We start from the raw sequence: 23,645 nt of genomic DNA on the forward strand, positions 1-23,645 counted from the left end.
TGGAAGAGATTTGGGGTACAAATATAATTCTGGAACTTTAGCCATGACCTATAACTTCCAAAACTTTCCTGGGGTCAAACCATAATTTCTGGAAATTCTGGGCCACGACGGTGAATAAAACTGGGGCCACGTCGGAATTTACTTAAACTAAAGGTTTTTATTCATTTCACCGGGCCACAGGTTCAGCCCAATCACCAGCCCCTTTTTTAATGCCAAATCAGAGCTGGGCCCAAAAACTTTCGGCCCACTCGAATAGTGCATCAGTCGGATCCCTAGAACCTGATCCGACTTCCTTGCTTGACCCGGTTTTCTGCGTCCTCAAGCAGCCGCGAACCAGAAACTGACAGGGACGACGACGCAGCGGCCATCTCTGACGACTTCACGCCGGCGATCTTGAAGTAGCCCCATTCGTTCCTTGACAAGATAGCTGCAGCCATATGCGGCGAATCAGAAGTCCTTCCAGCTAAGACAGCAGGTGTGACGCCGTGAACCAGAAAACTTCCAGCGACTGCTTGATATTCTCAAGCACTATTGACAGTGACTAGGACGATGGCAGCAACCATCGGATCTGAGCAAGGAATTTCCAGCGACAAATTCCGTCGGTCTTGAAGATAAGGCGAAGGCAACACCTTTTCGAATTAAATGCCGCAAACCAGAAGCCAAGAGGGAAGACCCTCGACAACGCGAAGACGGCAAAGCATCAAACAATTCTAGCGACAATCTCCAGCGTTTTGGAGGCTTAGTTCGCAGCGAAAAGGGAAAAAAAAAATCATGTTTAAGCATCTGGCGATTAAAAAGCAAGTGAGCAAACCATGAAATCCAAAATCTCAAAGGTTGAGTAAAACATTATTATTATTATTATTATTATTTATGTGCAGTTTTACTCATCGAAAATTGGGGTTAATAAACATACAGATGTGTTCTTGCAGAAATCTTCTTCTCCAATGAAAATATTTAATCATATAATTCAATCAATAATTACAATTATGTTTCGCACATCATTCTATCAATACGCATCAAGAAATCCACGAAAATAACAATAGAATACATATAATTCACGCCATACCATTTGATTATCATATTCATATAGAGCCAAACTCAACTAACATTCTTAAAAATTAAGATGATATACTTTAAAATTAACTTGAGAGTCATAGCCAGGCTCTAATGTTCTTGTTGAAATTAGAATCTCAATAAACTAGAATTTAGTGGGCTGTGATCTAAAAAAAATATAAGTTAATAATAAAACTTTGATTACTTTGAGTTTAGGTAAATGCACAATCCACTAAGCCTTGTGGTTCTAAAAAAATGCAGAGATAATGAAGAAAATAGAAAAAAAATATGTTGTATGTATTTGTTATTGATGAATTACATTACATGAATTACATCAATAACTATCTTAATAATTAATTTATTAATATCTTATTATCTTTGATCTAATTAGTTAAAAAACAAGGAATAACTGACTGTTATATGATTGTAGATTAAACCTTTATCCATTAAATTCACTTGTGTGATCCTCCTATTACAGTCCTTATAATATGATAAAGATCAATTTATTTTGATTTATTAACTAATGTGAATCCATAAATATTTCAACATGTCTTATTTCATGATTAAGGTTCCATCTGTTGAAAAAAGTCCGAAATTCCTGTCTGGCAATTGTTTTCCATCCATTGGTACAATAATCCTGCATTAGATGAAGCTCATCCTCCTCATTAAAACTGCACTTTTACCTTTTATTTATTACAATAATATATACTGAAGGCAAAAATACCAATATACACTAATATACTAATCCCTCCCTCATTTCTTTCTCGTAAAAGTGTCTTATGAATTAAAAATGAGTCGGGAGGAGTACTAAACTCTAAAATGCTAATATAGACCAATACACACACCACTCCGTCATCTATGTCATTTCAACAACACTTTCAGAAAGAACCTTGCTAATGAGGGGTTGGTGTGCTTTACACATGGCTTCTAAAGGAACAAGTTTTGGCATGGTAAGTCCTGATCCTTCTGTCATATCAATTTCTTCCTCACTCGCTCGTTCCCATTCAAAGCACTGAATCAATAATCCCAAAGCCAAGCTCACTGTGCGCTGTGCCAAGCCTGACCCAGGACATGCTCGCCTTCCAACTCCAAATTGAATCAACTTGTTAGCTTGCCCTTCTTTCTCAAACCTTTCAGGCTCGAAACTCAAAGGATCACTCCACAATTGAGGATCTCTGTGAATGGCCCAAGCATTAATCAACACCATGGTATCACTTGGGATGCTGTAATCTCCTACGGTGCAGTTTTCTGAGGATAGATGAGGTATCAACAATGGCGCTGCAGGATGTAGCCGAAATGTCTCAGAGACAATGTTCTGAAGATATGGTAGTTTCAAAACGTCTTGTTCATCAACCAAGCGTTCTTGCCCTATTTGTATGTCTATTTCTTGCCTTGCCTTTCTCAATATCTGTGGATGGTTCAGTAAACTAGACATTGCCCACTCTAAAGTTACAGCAGATGTGTCAGTTCCAGCAATAAGCATTACCTATGAAGTCAAACCATGTCAATTTCGAGAACAGGAAGTGTCAACCACGTACTTCCTCTCTAGAATATTTATGTCCATGATCCTTCTTTAGTTATCTTATACGCTTGTCGGAGCATTAAATATTTTTTCATGTATGCCCCGTATTGTAAACTATGACGTAAAAGTAGTAAGAAAAGTTAGAAATTAATATGATAATGCGTTCAATGTAATTAATTAAGGTAATATTAAAAAATAATATAATTTTATGACAATTTTAATATTTTAAATAGCATTCAACAGCTTTTTTTCGCAGGTTTGAATGGGTCGAAAGTGACTTATATAAGTCACTTAGCCTTTAAATAATTTATACTAAATTAGTTAATGGTATTTAAAATTATATATTGTTTTTATATTTATTTTTATTTAATAGGTTGTTATGATTAGAAAACCTTACTAATAATATCTCAACTCAATGACTTTTTTGTAAAAAAAAAAACTATATTAATTACACATTAAAAACTCAAAATTCCTAGTAATTTTTAATCTGATATTTCAAGGGAGGGAGTAACTTTTACTTTAATTTTTAAATGGGGACAAAATTTTTTAACAAGATGGAAAATTTTTAAAAAATGTCATTTAAAAGCAAGTATCATTTATCAATATTTTTTCAGTTTCACTTAATATCTTTGATTTTTTTTTCCTTACATTACATTACCAATAGTATATTCAATTGGCAAAAATCTAGGACCAGTTGTACTTAATAAAGAAGAAAAGAAAATGACTAAACGACATCACAAGGCAACCAAAAGGCAAAAAACAGTAGAACTTACGCACCAAAACGAGGCCTTTGATAATTTGATCCCTATAATACTCAGGCTGTGATTTCTGTAGAGACAAGAGGTGATTTATCAGAGTATTTCCACTTATGTTCCCATATCGATGCTCATCAACGAGCCCTTGCAAAAACGCATCGAATCTGACGCTAATACTCTTAAGCTTCTTCTCCAAATTATCCAAATCAAACCATCTAACTATCGGCAAGAAATCTCCAGGGTTATTTGCTCCTCCTAGCTTCACCAATTCCTTTATCATCTCTCTGAACTTTCTTGCCTCTTCCACGTCCCCGACTTCACTATCGTCTCCCCAATACCTCTTCCCTGATATCATTCTCATCATAGTGTTGAACGTCAGCTCAGAAAACCTTGATCTAAGCTCCACCTTCGCAAAACCCTCGCCGGAATCATGAGCCAGCTTTTGAACGAGCCGCTTCATCTCGTCCCTCCTCATGTCCATGAAATAGTTGAGACGGTGCGTCGAGAGGACGTCGAGCACCACAATGCGGCGGAGGTTGCGCCAGTAGTCGCCGTACGGGGCGAAGGCAACGGTGGTGTAGTTGTAGCCGACATGTTTGCCGGCGAGGAACCGCGGGCGGTTGGCCAGAACGATGTCGTTTCTGGTGAAGCATTCTTGAACTGCGGAGGCCGACGAGACGACGACGACCAAACGAGAGCCGAACCAGAGAGAGAAGATTCGGCCGTAGTGTTGGGAAATGCGATGAAAGTGGTGGTGAAATGGTTTCTTGAGCTGGTGAAGATTGCCGAGTATGGGAAGAGAAGGAGGGCCTGGTGGGATATTTCTGAATCTCCTGTTTTGGAGAAAGAGCTTGAGGGTGAAGAAGAAAGCAAGGCAAAGGATAGAATAATTGATAAGATCAAAATTTGTGGACATATTTTCTTTTTGTCTTCTGGATACTTTGAGGATTCATGCATGTGCTTCTCTTTAAAGAGATAAGTGGGCCAAGTGGATTAATTTTGTGCAGCTGTTCCCGGCCCAAGGTCAGATGAATTGGACTGATCACAATAGACTTGAAACTATCTATTTGAATTCTCACAGAAAAAGACGTATCACATTTAGTGTCAAACATAATTATTTTTAATAAAAAGATAAAAATAAATAATAACAAAAAATATTTAGGAAGAATTTTAAATAAAGATAAAGAATGTGATTTAGTTATTACAGGGTCTAAAAAAAAATTAAAGTTTCAGTTCAATCTAGAGAGATAAAAATAAAAATAATTTTAATAGTGAAAAGCCCAAAATACCTTCACTTATTATGCAGAATTACTATTTATTAATTCTTTTATTTTAATTATTAATTTATCAATATTACTTATAAATTACATCCATTTGTTAAACAAGTAGTAACATTAGTTATTAATTTGTTAACTTTAATTGTTAATTTACAAATATAAATTGTAAATTACAAGACTTATCAATAATTTATAACTAATATTAGTAAATTAATAAATAAAGTTAGCAATTTAATAATTGAAGTTGCCGTTTATGATTAAACAACTGATATCAAGTCTTATATAATTATTGACATGTTAACTCATGTAATTTGCAACTCATATGAGAAAATTAATAAGTGAAATAAAAATATTAACAACTAGTAATTTTGTAAAATAAGTGAACGATAATTTAATCTTTTTATATTTAAAATTATTTTTACTTTTATCCTCTCAGACTGAATTGAAGTTTTAAATATTTTTGAGATTCTCTAGTAATTAAATCATATCCTGACCCATATTTAATATTCTACCAAGCATCTATTCTTTTCTCAAACAACTTCAAAATATCTTTTTCTCCATCAAAATAACTTCAATTTTTTTTAAAAAAAATGTATCATTCTTTTACATTTAAATTCTATTGAAATATAAAAAAATTAGGTATTTTATTTTTATTATTTTGATTTAATTATAATTCAGTCCCTAAATTTTAACTTGATATAACATAATCTCTATAGTTTTGATTCATTGCAATTATATATCACTAAACTTTCAGTCATTATAATTTAGTCCCTATAGTTTAAGTAATTTAAAACATTGATGCTTGAATTTTATTTTCTAAAATAAAATTGAAGTTATTTCAAAAAATAACTTTAGTCCTTAGACTTTTATTTTCTAAAATACAAGAACTAATATTTTAAATAATTAAAATTAGATAGGGACTAAATTGTATTAAGTTAAAGTTCAATAGCTTAATTGCACCCAAGTCAAAATTATAAGAACTACTTTACAATAAGTTAATAATTAAAGACTAAGTTTTAATTATTGAATCAAACTTATAAGGATTAAATAAAAATATTAAAATGTATGTGTGTGTATGGATGGAGATATTTCTTGAATTATGAGTTGGCCCATATGGGTTAGAGAAAATATGAGTTGAGTTGGGTTTAATTCATTTTCATATGAGTGAAAAAAATTCAATCCCAATCTAGTGATTAAATAGGCTAACTTGTCAATTTGTTTATTTTTTTCAACTAATTCTTTTATAAATTTTTTAAAAAATTACACATAAATGATGAGTTTTAGTTTGATATTCCTTCATAATTCATTTTATATACACCAAAATATTAACCCTTAATGTTTATATAAAATATATGAATTGAGTCAGCTAAGTAATTCATGTTTTATATAGTTTATACCCACAAAAGTTTCCCCTTTTTCTTTTTTAATTTAAAAATAATGAGTTAAACAGGCTAATTTTAACCCATCAATGTTAACCTATATGATTCACAAGTTATATGATCTGAACTAAAAAAACCTATTTTTTATTTGGTATTTTTTTTTTCAAACCAACCTGACTCATATGACCAGTATGTTATTCGGGCCAACTCATGTTACTTGATCCGTATACTCTACTGTATATTTGGTTTTTTTTAATCTCTTTTAATCTCCCCCAACCCCCCAAGTTATTGGCTATTTAGAAAAAATAAATAATGGACGACGACCCAGACTCGGAAGAAAGACTTTTCCCGATTCATTTTAGATAGGCTCGATAAGTAGGACATAAACGGCAATGCACGGTATCGGATAAGTCAATAAATTGTTGAGTAAATGCAAAATAGACAATACTATCTCTCTCTTATTTTTTTTAGCCATAAAAATAGTTATTATATACTACCCATTTCTTTTTCTTTTTGGGCCATCCATATTGAATTTGGATTCGGTAAATAATTTAAGTTCACAAATTGAATGAGCGTCTCACATCATGTGACACGATGGCACAGTTTGATCTATATCTATCCATATCAAATGATTAAATGAATGAAGACCAAAGACTTCAGTCTATGCAAAACGATGCGTAGTACTGCCTCTTTATCGGCAATATTTAATGACCAACTTGGGTAATGATATGCTCCTTTAATGACCAACTTGACGAGGGTAGAGATTATGGAACATTGATTCAATTGTGTGTAAGGGCCTTTGTGAGGAATAAGTCAGCATCATTATCTCAACTTGGCTGAGAATGATCCACCAGCATGGGCATGGGCCACTGAGGCGATTAAACTGGTAATGCATGTAAGAGTCTCAGCCTCACCATCACAAAGTTTACAATTAGCTGCAGAAGTCACATGCTTTTTAAAGCGACCCAGTGAAAGGCTTCTTAACGCACCAACAAATTAAAGATTGATTTAAGATTTAATTAGCTCATAATTCATAAGATTATGAGTTCAAATTTCACTTTAGATGTGAGAATTTTGTTAGTGAGTAATATGCAATAACCTCTGCAAGTATTTTTTGAGTTTAGGGATATACTTTGCCCTTGATGAATCTTAATGCCTAATTTACTTAAACTTTTCGTAACCGTAAAAATAAAATGTGTGCGCATTGTAAAGAATCATAAGTGTTCTTTTCATCTTGATCTTGAAAGATATTCCATGTAAGGTATTCATGTGCTCTAATAATAATATAATATACGTATATATATATATATATGGATAATTAACCAAGAAATTAATGTAAATAATGTGGAGTGATCACCTGAAGATATGAGAGAGAAGAATTGGGCTTGATCAATGAAATGACATGGGATAGGCTTGCATACATGTAGTTGGGACAGGCATGGAATCCAAATGAAATGATGGATTTGGATCCCTCGACTTTCCCGACTACACACATCCAATACCTGTCTCCACGTGTCCTCATCACATGCCCCTCAAGACAGTCAATGGCTTTAAAGAGTTGATTCAACCTGAGTTGGTATTCACTCAATCCTCTCCAGTTTTTTTTTTTGTTGCCTATGTTGATAAGATATATCTTTGATTACCTTCCTTGTATTCTGGACCCAAAAAATAAAAGTATCTCCCTTCTTTTTGTTTTTCTCCTAAATTTTAGCTCATTTTATTATTTTCTTTTTAATGTATTTGAACTATCTACCTTTAAATTAAAAAAGTAAGGAATATAAATCCACGTTTTAGGCCCAAAAAAAAAATGCAAAGAGAAAGATTGGGTGAATGCCGGACGTGGTTGCATAAATTCTTTAAAACCAATGATTATCTTCAGAGCCGTAGACAAGGACACGTGGAGAAAGGTATTGCATGCATGTAGTTGGGACAGGCATGGAATCCAAATCCTGAAATGAAACTGCACCTTAATTTAAAATCTTAACACTCAAATTTATGAGTCATTTTATTTTATTATATATTAATTATTAAATTTGTTAACTTTATTTAAGATTAACTCAAGCCCACAGTCCACACCTTCACATTAACCATGCATTTTTGAGTTTTCTGCTACTGCTATATTTCCTGGTTAAAGTAGAAGGTTGGAATCAGCTTATATACTTAATTAACGAAATGGATATGAACACCAGAATCGTCTGGTGAAAAGGCAAAGAGATGCAAATTTATTCAAATCAAGAAGTTTATAGTATCTACATATCGTTTTTTTTTTCAACAAAAAAAAGGATGTCTTTTTATTTTTTTGGTCCGATTCTTTGAGCTCCTGACCCCACCACTTTCATTATACATATTTATATCTCTATAGTCTATGCAATTTTGATCATTCAAGCTTTTTATGCTTCTCTCTATGTGTAGTGTAATTGCGTATGTGCGTGTCTGTCTAAAAATATAATAACCTAATTCAACCAAGTCGAAATCACTGAAAGACCTGGCATCCTTTAACCTAATTTCGTTTTAGCATAGTGTTTAGAGATGACTCAACTAGACATACAACTTAATTTATTTCTCCACGTCTCATTTCTCTTTCTGACTGACTCCAGACGTTCCTAGAAATCGGCTCTAATTTGTCAACATTTTCAGGTCAACCATCAAGTCTTTCCGTGACCTAATATCAATTTGTCATTGTCTTTATATATATTCAAAAAATTATTGGCTTTACATTTTTTTTGGTAAAATATAAAAATATATTTTTACATGAAAAAGTATCTGATGTCATACAAGAATTGGGAGGTTGGCATGTAAATGAGGATTCATAAATAATTAATTTCCTTACTTGGGTCTTGAGGAACATAAATTATATCAATGTTCTTTCGACTCAATTTGAAGGAATATATGTATCTGTGAGAGATACAGTCCTTTTATGTGATGCAGAAACTGTCTTACTTCTTTCAAGAGTAGCTCTTCCTTTTGCCATTCAATCTATTATATTGGCGCGTTATTAAATATATATTTTGCATTACTGGGTGCTCGTTGCTATGTATTGTGTACTTAATGTCTAGAAGATGAGAAATCATCAATATAATATAAAAAAGTAGTTTTTTTTAATTTACAGAATATTTTTATTGTTAGGACTGATTCGTTTACTTCCACAGTATATAATTTTAAAAGAAACTTGAAAGGTATATTTTGCATATAATATCATGGTGTACCTTGTTATATATTTTAATTGCATGCTATTTTCTTCTTTGTCACAATATATATATATATATGCATTTCTTAAAATAATATCACCACGACCATCTTTAATTAATACAATGTCGTCCCTCGGTCGTAATTGGCGGCGAAATATGTATACCATAAACTGGCTAAAAAAAGAAAGACAGAAAGAAATATGTATACTATAAGATTGTAAAATTATTTAAATACTTTGTCTAACTTAATTTTTTTTTATTTTTTATATATATTATCCACAATTCCCTGTAAATTTCCTATCCAAGTTTGAAAAATAGATAGATGAGATTTTTCATTGAATTTATCTTTGATGTTAAATTGTTGTAAAATTTTAATAACAAAATTTTGATTGTGCAAAATAAAAATTATAAATGCAAAAAAAATGAGAGAATTTCAGTTAAGGACCATGATAGAGACTTAATTACTGGTAGGTTTAAAAAAATTTTAAAATTTTAATTCAGTCCAATGGAGAAAAGTCAAATGAAATTTAACAATAAAAAGACTAAAATATCATTCACTTGTTATGCATGATCACTTGTTAATTTTTTTACTTTACTTGTTAATTTATGAAAATAAGTTGCAAATTATATAAGTTGATATGTCAATAATTATATAAGACTTGACATCAGTTATTCAATCAAAAGCAACAATTTTAATTTTTAAAGTACTAACTTTATTTATTAATTTACTAATATCAGTTATAAATTACTAACAATTCTTATAGTTTACCACTAATGTTAGTAAATTAATAAATAAAGTGAGTAAATTAACAATTAATATTACTGATTGTCTGACAAATGAATATAACTTATAAATGATATTGGTAAATTAACAAATACTGTAAGAAAATTAATAATTAGTGATTATGCATAACAAGTGAAGAGTATTTTAATCTTTTTATTGTTGGAATTGGTTTGACTTTTCTTCTTTGGACTACACTGAAATTTTAGACTTTTTTTAGATCCATCAGTAATTAAGTCTCTACCATGGTCTTTAACTGAAATTCTCCCAAAAAATCTTCTATTTTGGTAACACCAACATGTTTTTGTAAATAAACATTAGGTTACTGCTAATCTAGATTATGTTTGATCAGACGACATATACGGGTATAGTTCATAATACATTTGTTAATTATCTACACGCACACACATCTCAAAACTCAAATCTATAGAGACCGTAATATTTTTCTGCTATTAAACAAAAACTATAGCTCATTTTTTTCAAATTCAGTGCAACCAATGTGACACATAGTATCATGTTTAAAATTTAAATGAAAAATAAAGAAATTTTTTATAAAATATTTTTTGGACAATAGCTTTTCCACAATAAGTTGTGTGCAATTTTTATCATTTTATTATTACAAGTTCATTACTAAATATTCCTACTCTTAATTATTTTTCATAAAAATAGTAGACAATATCTCTTCCAATTCATTTTCTCCCTACCAAAATAAGACTTTTGCTCGCCATACTTGAATTGAAACGTACAATAACAGATTCAGAAAGGCCAAAAAACTTCTAGTCCTTTATTTTTTTTAAGGTTTCAATATGTTTTTCTAATTTTATAAAATGTCTTTTCAATTCTCAAACTTTAACTTTGTTAATTAATCAACAAAAAATACTGGTATTACAATTTTAAAAACTAATAAATAATTATCAAATATTAATTTTTAAAAATTTAAAATTAATATAGCAGCATTTGATAAGATTTTGTTAGTATTTAAAATTGCAATATCAACATTTTATGTTAATGATGAATAACACTGTTAGAATTAGATATAAAACAACACTTTACAAAATTAAAGGACTGAATTGAAATGTTGCATAAAATTAATTGATTGTACGCTTCTTGCAATTCAAAAAGTAAATAATACTATAAATATCTATATCAATATTAATATTTAATATAAAATACATTTCTTTGAACAATAGGGGCACACCTAACCAATTAGTCAATAACACATGAAATTATAATGAAAAATTCTCGTAAATAAAATATTTACCCCCACATCAATTATGGTCGACAATTTCAACCTTGATTCTCTCCTTGAGGACTATAAATAAACAGAATGGGCTAGTCAGTAGTGTGGAGCAAGCGTACTGAACGAAAATTAATTAAAATTGTTAGTGTGTGTGAACTGCTCTGAAAAAAATGAAGAAGGTTATCCTTGTAGCTTTTCTCATTTTGGTTTCCAACATATCTCTCTCCCTTCCCTCTTCCACTCATCGTCCATCATGAGTTACTTAATTACTAATTAGCTCCTCCTGAAAGGCTTCTTTAATTTTACATTTATATTCACATACTCAAATTTGATACTTTCGCATTTAACTACTTTCACTAAGATCAATACCTGCTGGGATTTTGTCAAGACTAAATATAGCTTCTTGCCTCAACAATGAAATTATATATTATGAGTTGCATATTAGTTATTTTTTTGCTGTGAATATATTAAACGGATGTAATATTATGTAAATGTTATATTTGATAACGCAGAAACGACGTCGCTCTCAAAGGAAATAAGCCTGCAGTTTCATGTCCTCCTGATTCTACTCATCGATCTTGCCTTCCAAAAAAAGAATCCTCCAACTCAATCGTGCAGTGTGTAGAGCAAAGGCTGTCACGAGTAGCAAAAGATCATAACAATATGGTCGTTTTGCTTGGTGGGAGAAGCTCTCTTAATTATCTAAGTGTTGAATAAACTGTCATGTTTCTAATACGATCTGTATCCATGTGTGTGAGATTCGATGGAGTTTTATGGTATTGCTTTTGCGATCCGTCGTGTAATACGTATGCAGTGTTATATGCGTGTTAATGTTGCAGCTTTTGATTACCATTTGTCTTTTGAAGAATAATGTTTTCCTCTTCCTGCCTGTTTCATGGGAAGTTCTATGTATGCGTTGTTCTCTCGAGGGTATGTGAGAAATTCTTGGACTTAATTATGTGTGTGCTGGTGTTGTATTGGATTATTTGCTATAAATCAGTCTAATTATTAAATAAAGTTCCTTCCCTCCTTATTATTATATTTTTTGTGACCTCCCTACTTATAATTTTATTGTGTACGATTTATTTTATTTTCATGTTATTTGCCATCGACAAAACAATTTTAAGATAATAAATTTTAAAGCAAGAGAAATCTACAAATCTCTAAGCGTAGTAATATGGTTCAAACTCATGGATCACAATCAAATTCTTTTTGATGCATAGGTACCTCAAAGATATAAATCAAAACATACTTGAATTTTAATATGACAGAAGTAAAATATTATCAAATCAAGCTTTTCGTAATATATCATCAATATATTCTAGGGCACTGTTAAGAATGGGCTCAAAAATATAGATCATAGCCTTCTAAACTAGTGAAGAGGCTGTCTTGAGTCCGAATGGTATGATCATTCATTGGTATTGAGCATTAAGAATGCAAAAGGCCATTTTATAACAGTCTATTGGGTCAATCCCTAGCTACCAAAATCTCACTTTAAGATCAAACTTTGAAAATATTTTAGCCCGCTTCAAATGGACTAGTTGAGTATTGATTTTTGGGATTATTTCTATAAACGAATCCTTGTTCAAAATACAAACCCATGAGATCCCGTTTGATTGGAGCAACTTGAGTAAGAAGTTATAAAAATTAAAAAAAGGTTAATTAAGAAGTAGTTCAAAAGAAAAGTATTATTCAATTTTTTTTTACCACACATAGCGTTAAAATTACACCTTTAAGCCTATTCAATTTTAAATACTAATACTCCTCTCAATATATATATATATATATATTATCCTAAAAGAAGTGTGAATGGACAGCCTAGCTTCGAAGTCTTGGTCCTCGTCGTCGTCAATTTCTTTGGTCTACTCATGTTTGATTATTATTTAACTTTCTTTCCATTTTCCTTGACCATTATTATTTTCCTCAAATGTTAACTCAATTTAAAAAAACTTTTCCGTGATAAAGATAATATCCTTAAACATTATTTGGGGCTTCCTAATCGTGAAGCCCTCCCTTTTGTTTGTCTTTTTTTTTTTTTGGCTTGCAATATTTCTCTTGTCGCCCTCTTCGACTCTCTCTATATAGTAAATTGAAAGAGTAATGTATAATTAAATTAAACACTTTCACTGATTGATATGCTTTAAAGTTTAAACTCAAGGCTAAAACTCTCACATAAAAACAGCAAATTAAAAAAAAAGGAGGGAAAAGCTTTATTTCTGTAGTGAAAAATTTAAACAAATTCAATGAGCAAGTTCCTACGAGTACGACCCACTCAGCTAATAATATCCTTGTTTTTCTTATTTTCAAGCAACAGTTTTGTGGCACCACCCGTCAGAAAGAAAAGATCAAATTATGTTAATATTCTATAAAATTTAAAATCCCATTAATTATTTCATCAATATTTCCAACTCTTTATCCCTGTCTTTTTGGCATAATGAAATATTGGTTCAATTTATAAGGATTTGATTTATAATCCATGAGATTATATGATCAAATCTCGTTGTTGATGTGAGGATTTTATTGATGAGTGATCTACAAATACATCTACAAGTGTCTATTGAGTCTAGAGGCAAATCCTAACTCTAGTGAGCTCCCATGACCAACTCACCTAAACTTTTTTAATACCAAAAAAAAAAACCTTAAAAGACTTTCTCATAAAACGAAACAAAAGAAAATGTAAATCTAGTCTTATATTTTTTGATGATGATGATGATATAAGGGGATGGATATTGACTAAGAAGGAGACAAGCTTGAGGTTCAGGATTTCCATGCTTCACCAGCCAAGAATATGGAGCCTTGAATTAATTAAGATCGCCTTCCAGCAGAGTTTTCAAATATTTTATCTATTAAAATTGTGAAAGGATCTAAACCCCAGTACGCCTTTCTTTCTTATTTTCACATAGCTGACAAATGAATTCTTTTGTTACGATCCCCTGATGATCCCCAGAAAAAATTGTACATTTAGAATCAAACTTTTTAGTTAACTCCTCTGTAAGCAGAAGACAGGACATCTGGTAAACACATGATGAGGAGATCACCGATTTGATGAGATTCATTCGATCTGCTTGGAAGTAAACCGCAAAGCACAAATGTTGGAAACTAGAATGAAAAGACACATTTTTCATCATTGTTTTTCGTTTAAGTTTCCCAAGAGCCAGGAAAAATTAATTAAAATACTTTATGTTAGAGAAGGCAAATTTTTTTTTTCTCCAACCTCTTTTCCATGATTTCTTCTCTCCCTATTTTCTTTCCATCCCAGATAAAAGACTCGCATCGTAAAACCTAAATTCATTGTTAGTGTTACAGAGAAGACTTAAATAAATAATAAAGGTTAAAATATATAAAAATCCTTTAAAATTTGATGCAGTTACACAAAATCTCCCTCACATTTAAAAATTTAAAACTAACCTCCCTAACTTCTTTTTTTTCCATCACAGAGTTCTTTACTGTTATTTATTAGTTATTTTATTAATAAAAGTTATCATGTCATATTAAGAAAAGACATATGACAACTTACGCGGCAACTAATGTAAGGTAATAATAGCTTTATAAAAATTTTATCCACAATTTTGTGTTATTATTGGTTTATATCCAATGCTCTATAAGTTGCTATGTGTGTTTTCTTTAATATAGCATGGAAATTTCTATTAGTAAAATAACTAAAAAATAACAATAAGGAAATCTGTAATAAAAAAATTAATTAGGAGGTTAATTTTAAACTTTAAAAGGTGAGAAGGGTTCTATGCGGTTGCCCCAAATTTCAAAATTGTTTATATATTTTACTCATAAATAAATAAAAAAATGATCTTTTAGTCATCTAACTTTTAATTCACTTGTAACTTAGTCCCTTAATTATGATTCAATGTGACTCAATTCCTCAACTATGATTCGCCTATGACTCAATCCCTCAATTTTTGAATCACTTACAAATTAGTCCCTGAACTTTTGTTAATTTTTTTTCATGTTAGCAATTTCTCACATCAATGAGCAAGAGGAGGGTATTTTAGAATAATATATGAACATTTTTTTATCCCTCTTATTTGACAAAATTTTTTTTACAAAAAATTTAAAAAATAAGGACCAAATTATAGGTAAATCAAAAGTTGAGGGATTGAGTCACAGCGAGTTATAGTTGAGGGACTGAGTCGTAGAGAGTCATAGTTGAGGAATTGAGTTATAAGTGAGTTAAAAGTTGAAGGATTGAAATATTAATTTTTTCATAAATAAATATATACTCCATCTGTTAAAAAAATATATGATAGTTTTTAAAGAGTTGGATATTCAAAAATATAAAGTATTTTTAGAATTTTAAGATGTAATTAATGTGTTTTTTCAAAAAAAAATTTAATAAATAAATCATTTTATATTTATTTTGAAGTGAAACATCATATTAAATAAGGATAAATATATATATATATATATATGAGAAAAGATGGTATTAGTTTGAAATAATTATATAATTTATTGAGGGTAAAATTTAACTAAAAATACCTTATATTTTAATCCTTTAATTGATTTACATATTACTAAGGCATGTACTAACTTTTCCAAGGTCAACAACAACCATTGAATAAGCTTTTTCAGAAATAAAAACTATAAAAACAAGGCTTCGCAATAAGAAAGAAAATAAATTTCACTAATTTAATAATAATTTATATTCAAAAGGACATTGTTGAAAAGTTCATTGTAAAAGTAATAATTGATTATTTTGATGTTATAAATGGACAAGGAAAGTTAAAAAGTAAATTTCATATTTATTTTGGTTATATATTTATAAAATTGATTGTGATTATGTTGAAATATTTATATTACGCTCAGTGTGTGTATTTGCTTTTTTATTCAGCCCCATAAACTAAAAATCTTGGCTCCGCTCTTGGACTAATAAAGGTAGAATAGAAGCATGGCCGTAGAGCAAATTGAGAAGCGATCGTGTAATCAACATCTCTCATGCATTTCCGTTTGGAAAGGTACCTATATTTAATAGACACAATGCTTCAAACAAAATTGTATTTAATAGAAAGATATCCCTATAAAAAAAAAAAAAACTTGAGAAGCGATTGTGTAATGAAAGCCACAGCCGAGGAACGAGTCTGAGGATCACTTCACAATTGTTTTTCTGAAGCATATATGGATTTAGATCTAGTCATTCACGATTTCTCACATTGTACGGAAACAACTGTTGGATTTAATTCAACGGTTGTGAGATATCTTATTATAGAATAAAGTATCAAATATCAAATTTTTAAATAGGACATTACATGTGAGGAGTATTTTGATTTTGGAGATTGTTTTGAATTTTTTTAATAATTTTTAAATATTGATGAAATTTAATAACTGAAATTAAGACACTAATTAAATAAATGAATTTAGATTATTTACCAAATTCAAATCCAACATATATTGGGTTTGTGATGGATTGAAGTATGTGGGGTGGAATATATGGGCTTAGGCCACTGAGGATGAAACTCAGTCACGAGTCTCAGCCTCATCATTAAGTTCACAATTAGCTACAAAATTGATGTGCCTTTTAAAGGGAGCCCAATAAAGGTTTTAGTTCTTTGAGCTCCCACTACTTTCGTTCTACATATATACCACTTATGTCACTCTAGATCTGCCGTGCTACGCAGGTTGCCGTGTTCCTTGTCTTTGCATGCATCCTGAATATTATAATTTTGGTCATACAGGCTTTTTATGCTTAGCTGGTCTCTGCGTTTTTGTAACTATGTTTGCGCAAGTCTATTTAAAATAACCTTATTCAACCGAGTCGAAATCATCACGGCTTTGTTTAGGTTTTGGAATAGAAAGAAGATGGAGAGAAGAAAAGTAAGGCAGGAAATTAGAATGAAGAAGACATTTTTTTATCATTTTTTTTGCCAACTTCTTCTAGAGAGGGGAAAAATTTTAAAAAAACTTTATGCTATATGAGGAAAAAATATTTTTTCTTCTACTTTTCTCTTTTAATTTTTCTCTCTTTCCTAATTTCTTTCCATTCCAAACAAGAGTTGGAATGAAAATAGGTGTGTTGGATTCAAATCCTTTCAGAAGCGCCTTCTCTTAGCGTCCCTCAATGTCTCAAATCTTAGCCCTCCAATAAATATGTAATCTCCCATAATTTTCATATCATCTAATATAAAATAATTTTATTTTAAAAATTATTTTTTTCATTAAATTGATTTTTTATTTCATTTTCTATTTTTAAAACTTCTTCTAAAAAATTACCCTACAGGTTTTCACAGAAAAAAAATTTATAATTCAACTTATTCAACCTCTAACTTAACTTATTTAATAAAAATATGTTTAAAAATAATTTATAGAGTGAGTTAGACTTTAAGCAAATATTTATAGTCTGATTTATTCAAACTTTAACATGATCTATTTAATAAAAATTTATTTAAAAAATTTATAAAATAAGTTAGATTGTAGGCAAATACTTACAATTTGGCTTATTCAAACTTTAACCTGATTTATTTAATTTAATAATTTTTTAAAACAAACTAAAAGAATTAATTTTTAAAATAAAATTATTCATGAGACATTAGATATGCATTAGAGGGCTGAGATTTGGGATGCTGAAGGACGCTAAGAGATGGCGCGTCTGAGAGGATCTGTATCCGTGTGTGTCACTTAATTTATTTCTCTCCGTCTTTTTCTGACAGTGAATGTACCGTTTCGTGGAAAGCGCCTCCACTTTGTCTTTATTTTTTGGTCAACCATCAAGTCTTTCGATGACCTAGTCAATTTGGCATTTTCTTTAAATATTCAGAAATTATTGACTAATTTTTTTGGTAAAATTTGAAATTTAATTATTTTTGCATGCAAATACCATAAACGAGGATTCCGAAACTCATTTCTGTGAAATAGCCTCAAAAATCAAAGTTGTTTTCATTCTTCAGTCGCTAAGCAAATCTTCTGATTCACACCAAAAATATGATCTTTATTCAACCTTGTCAATTCTCAACTTTTCTTAATGTTAAGAAATTTTTATTATTATAAAAAGTTAAAGTGTAATTTATAAATATATTTTATGGATTTTTCTATCCGATTCAATTTCACTTAATTTTTTGTCAATAAATTTATCCTTCTATAAAATGTGTATTGGTGGTTTTAAAAATAAATTAATCCTTTATAATTAAGGAGAATTTTGGTTAAGGACCTAGGAAGAGACTTGATTTTAGATTGATTCAAAAATATTCTAAAATTTTAATTCAGTCCAAGAAAAACAAGTCAAAAGAATTTTAACAGTAAAAATACCAAAATACCCTTCACCTATTATGCAAAATCACTAATTATTAATTTTAGTACTCCATTTGTTAATTTACAAATATGAGTTACAAATTACATGAGTTAACATAGTAATAATTAGATAAGTCTTGCAGCATCAGTTTTTCAATCATAAGTAATAATATCAATTGTTAAATTGCTAACTTTATTTTTTAATTTATTAACATTAGTTGTAAATTTCATACATGTCTTGTAATTTATTAACATTAATTGTGAATTACTGATAGGTTTTGTAATTTATAATTGATGTTAGTAAATTAGTAATTAATATTACTGATTGTTTAACAAATAGATGTATTTATAAGTAACATTAGTAAATTAACAAGTGTAATAAAAAATTAACAACTAGTGATTTTGCATAACACTTGAAGAGTATTTTAGTCTTTTCATTATTAAAATTCTTTTAATTTTTCTTCCCTAAACTAAAATAAAATTTAATAATATTTTTGGACCCACCTGAAATTAAATTTTTTCCTAGATTCTTAACTAAAATTCTCTCTTATAATTATCCTCATATATGAAATAAATTAATTGACCAAATGTCCTCTTCTCAACAATCAAAATAGGAAAAGACACGTCATAACATAAATTGATTAAATTGAAACCTTGATAAAATTAAATGATTAAATGTGTAATTTTTCTCGAGCAATTGAATGATATCATTAATATTTATATCAATATTAATATTTAATATAAAATACATTTGTTTGAATATGAGGGGCCGCCTTATCAATAGGTAAATAGAACGTGAAATTAAATAATACAAAATAATGAAAATAAAATATTTGCCCTGCATCAATTATGGTTGACGATTTCAACTTTGATTCTCTCCCTGCGGACTATAAAGAGACACAATGGGCTCCTCATTAATTGAAGCAAGCATACCAAAACTTAGCATTGTTAGTTTGTGAACTGCTCTGAAAACAATGAAGAAGGCCATTCTAATAGCCTTTCTCATTTTGGTTTCCACAATATTTCTCTCCCTTCCCTCTTCCACTCATGCTCGTCTATTACTCGGTAACAACTTCAACTTCCTTTAATTTAATTTGCCACGATTATGAAATTATTATGAGTTAGATATTAGTTATTCTTTTCGCTGTAAATAATATTATATGTGATAACACAGAAACGACGTCGTCGGTGACCTCGCCCTCAAAGGATCCGAATAAGCCTGCAGTCAAATGTCCTCCTGGTTCTCCTTATTCATCTTGCATTGGAAAGTCACGTCCAAGTCCTGCTCCGTGCTCCGACTATACCCGAAACTGCAAGAAGTAGCAAAAGAAATAAAAATAATATATAACATATAGTTGTCTTCTTGTGTGTGGTGTGAGAAGCTACTTCAGTAATATTAAATAAACAGGCTTGTTTTTATGAAATTAATGAAATCTTGTAACGTTGTTTCTGTGTTTTTTTGCATTTGTATGTAGGAGAATAATAATGTCTCCCTCTTCTCTTCCTACGTGCCTGCAGATTTTATGGGAAGTTGAGGTAATTATAAGGTGTTGCTAATGAATTGTGTGTATGTATTGTAGTTTTGATGATGGTGTTTGTATTTTGAATGATGAAGGGTTCCTCGTGACTTATTTGCTTACAAGTGATCAGTCTAGTTATTAACAAAATAAAAGGGAAAAATGATATTTAAGTATCTTCTAAAAATATTAATTATAATTAACGACCTAAAATTATGAAATTTTAGAAAAAGATCATGTTCTTTAATTGAAATTAATTTTTTCTGACTGAATTTTTGCATCTTTCACATTTTCAATGGCTATCTTTTTTTTTTTTTGGCTGACTTTTCAATGGCTATCTTTAGCATTTCTAGTGTTCGGTTTATTTCCAGTAATTACCTCAAGGATGCGTTTGGATGTATGATCATTTAAATTTAGATTTAGATTTAAATTTGAACTAAATTTTTCATTTGAATACATAAAACTCTTTAGATCCAAGTCCAAATCCATGTTTTATTATAACTTTTTTTGTAATTTTAAATTCCTTTTAAATTTTAATTATTTGAAGTCCACCTTCACTAGCACGTACTCTCAGTTTCTTCATGTTTCACAATCATTGTCTCTATTATTCTCATCACCCCTCTCGTCTTTTGTTCTTATCTCTCACCAATTAAACAATAGAAGTGGATTCGTCACTTCCTAATCTTCAATTTCTGCTTTGAATCTCAACTCTTTTCTCTTTTACTTTTAAAATTTTTTATACTATTAAAATGAATTATTTTAAATACATGGATTTCAAATAAAAAATTTTAAATCTAAAATTTAAATTCAAATTCATCAATCCAAACACACCATCTAAATGTTTTTAAAGCTCACCTCCCATAGTTTCAATACTACTAAAATATAGAATATGAGTATTAAAAATATCTCAGATTACTGCTAAAAAGGCAGGAAAAAAACTAATTACTAAAAATGAGCATTAAAAATATGGAAAATGAGTACTGAAAAAATTAACTCAAGAATTTCAATTCTAATTAAGAACTATGGTATTTTTTTACGTAAGTTCAACATTCAGGATGCTTAACTGCAAATAATTTTCCTTGAGGATCCTTAAATATCATTCTCCCAGAATAAAAAAAAAAGGAGAATAATACCAAAGAAGTGCAACAGTACCAAAAATTAAAAAAAAAACAAAAAGGATAAAAGTCATGGAATGGTACAAAACTTTGCCAGTCGCCCAACAACACAGTTTTAAAGATAGGGAATTAAAGAAAGAGAAAAACTTGATTCGACTATCATGGAATATGACTTTCACGATTAAAACGCTTTCCAGCAACGAAAAGTCTTGGTTCCAAATTGAACTACCCATGAGACCCTGTGTGATTGGAGCAAACTGGGTTAGAAGTGTTGAACATTTCTCCATAACAAATAAATTTAATTATTTAGTTTATATAATTTTAACTCAATTATATTGTAATTCAGTACCTAAATTTTTATTTATTATAATTCAATTTTTATAGTTTTGACCCGGTTATAACAGTTTATAAATTTTGTCTTGATACAATTCAATCTTTATAATTTTAACTATTTAAAATATTTGTCTCTATAGTTTAAAAAATAAAATTATAAAGATTAAAATTATTTTAAAATTTAAGAATTGAACTAATATTTTAAATTATTAAATTTTTTTACAAAGATTAGAAAAATTAAAATTTTAAAAAGATTCACGATCTAAGCCAATGAATCTTGTGTACTGTTCATGAGCACTTTCATTGGAGAAAAACAGATGCACAGTGACTCTTGCGTGTGTCTTTTTCGATCAAGCTGTACAATCTTACTGTATTATTCATGGTGGGTTGAATGGGTTAGAGTTGTTGTAGGGAAATGTGACGATTTGTTTGAAATATCGTTCAAGTTTTTAGCTTCCATGCCACTAAGGGACACTAAGAGAGAATTGCTGATGAGAGGATTTGAACCCAAATAAATTGCATCTAGCTTAGTGCTCATCACCCCTGGTGCTCACGAGAAGTGATGGGATTTAATTTAAACTGTTTAAATTTAAAATTTTAATTCTATATTTAATAAAATGAAAATTATTAAAAATTTTAATAAAATAAAAAATATGAAATTTTTAATAAATATGTTTCATTATTCATTTAGACAGTTAAAATTCAATTTAGATGGTATAAATTTAACATTAAAATTTTTATAACTTTTATACATTAATTATTCAAATTTACTCTGAATAGTATTGATTTAAAATTTTTAACTTCTAATTTCTTTCAAAAAATATTTTTTTAGAAAGTGCTAATTTAATATTGTATTTATTAAAATAAAAATTAAAAAAATTTAATATGAAATCTCGATTGTACAAATTACATTTGGTTTTGATAATCAATTCATTAAAAATTAAAAAAATTAAAAATTATTAAAAAGTTTAATATTAAATTAAATCATTCAGATTAAATATTTATCATTCAATGATAAAAAAGTTATTTAAAATTTTTATTTTAATAAATATAAAAATAAAATATTTAAATTTAAATTGTTTAAATTAAACCTTTCGGTCTATATTTTTTTTCATGCACTAAAATGGTGCGCAGACTGATGAGCACCCATAGTGCTGTGCACAGAAGACAGAGCCAAATGGTGCACAGACTGATGAGAACCCACATGCTCGTAGCGCTTCATTCAAAAATTAAATAATTCCCTCAATGTCGACATCAATATTAATATTTAATATAAAATACATTTCTTTGAATATAAGGGGCCCCCGTAGCCAATAAGTCAATAAAAAGTGTAATTAAATAACGCAAAATATTGAAAATAAAATATTAACCCTGCTTATCAATTGTGGTTGACCACGTCAACTTTGATCCTCTCCTTCCTGAGCATAAATGGGAGAAATTTTTTAAGGATACCACGAATCACGTTTCTTACGTTCTATCAAATAAAATTTTATCAATTCACTTTTTTCATTCAAAAGCTTTACTTGATTCAAAATATAAAATATTAAATAATTTTTATAATTATTTTTTAACTATATTTTTTTATTAATTATCACTCTTTCTGAAAAAATAATACATTAAAATTTTAATTATAATTATTAAGGTACTTATATAAAATATTTAATACAGATATAATTAGAAAGATGTAATTTTCTTAAGAAATTTAAATTTTAACTAATATTTTTTAATAATTATAAATTAGTTATCAATGTCTTATATTGTGATTCAAAGTTCTTGTTTACAACTCTAACTTCTTGATATTGGCCACTAGTTCTCCAATCTCTTAATTTTACTATGAGTAATAGCTTATTGGGTCAATTATGAAATATGAGTTCCATGTTAGTTTTCTTTTGTTGCAATCACTAACATGGAACTCGTGATAAATAAATGCAATGTTAGTTACAATAATCTCCGGTTCCCTCCCCCCGCTTAATTGCCCTTCAACCAAATCAAACCAAACACCCTACGACTGGAGTTGACACTAGAGAGTAGAGACTATTATTATAAAGAAAATGACAATTAGATTTCAAAATGATAAATTAATAATAGTTAAGTTATCAACAACATTTTTTATAAAAATGAGTTATAAATATTGATTCAAATAGAGACAAGCAAAATTTCCTATTATAATTTAAGAGTTACATTTGATATTTAGAAATTTATTGGCAATTAAAACTGAGGAATTTGCAATTATTTGGATCAATATTTTTAAT

At 29.5% G+C, this 23,645-nt stretch overlaps 2 protein-coding genes across 2 annotated transcripts; one reads left to right on the forward strand and one right to left on the reverse strand.

Annotated features, from left to right (window-relative positions):
• Window positions 1-1,715: 1,715 nt before the first annotated feature.
• On the reverse strand, window positions 1,716-4,269 carry LOC129293476 (cytochrome P450 81E8-like). The gene is made up of 2 exons (XM_054931470.1): window positions 3,353-4,269; window positions 1,716-2,539 (listed from the first exon to the last, which is right to left on the reverse strand). Exons 1-2 carry the CDS (start codon window positions 4,244-4,246, stop codon window positions 1,910-1,912), a joined length of 1,524 nt encoding a protein of 507 aa, XP_054787445.1. The 5' UTR covers window positions 4,247-4,269; the 3' UTR covers window positions 1,716-1,909.
• A 15,085-nt stretch (window positions 4,270-19,354) lies between these two features.
• Window positions 19,355-20,070, forward strand: LOC129292085 (uncharacterized). Its single transcript, XM_054929605.1, has 2 exons — window positions 19,355-19,493; window positions 19,603-20,070. The coding sequence occupies exons 1-2, from the start codon at window positions 19,403-19,405 to the stop codon at window positions 19,749-19,751; spliced, it is 240 nt and encodes a 79-aa protein (XP_054785580.1). The 5' UTR covers window positions 19,355-19,402; the 3' UTR covers window positions 19,752-20,070.
• The last annotated feature ends 3,575 nt before the right edge of the window (window positions 20,071-23,645 follow it).

Source organism: Prosopis cineraria, unplaced genomic scaffold (assembly GCF_029017545.1).
Source record: "Prosopis cineraria cultivar Desert tree isolate PC_DT_omini unplaced genomic scaffold, ASM2901754v1 PC14, whole genome shotgun sequence".
Taxonomy (NCBI): domain Eukaryota; kingdom Viridiplantae; phylum Streptophyta; class Magnoliopsida; order Fabales; family Fabaceae; genus Prosopis; species Prosopis cineraria.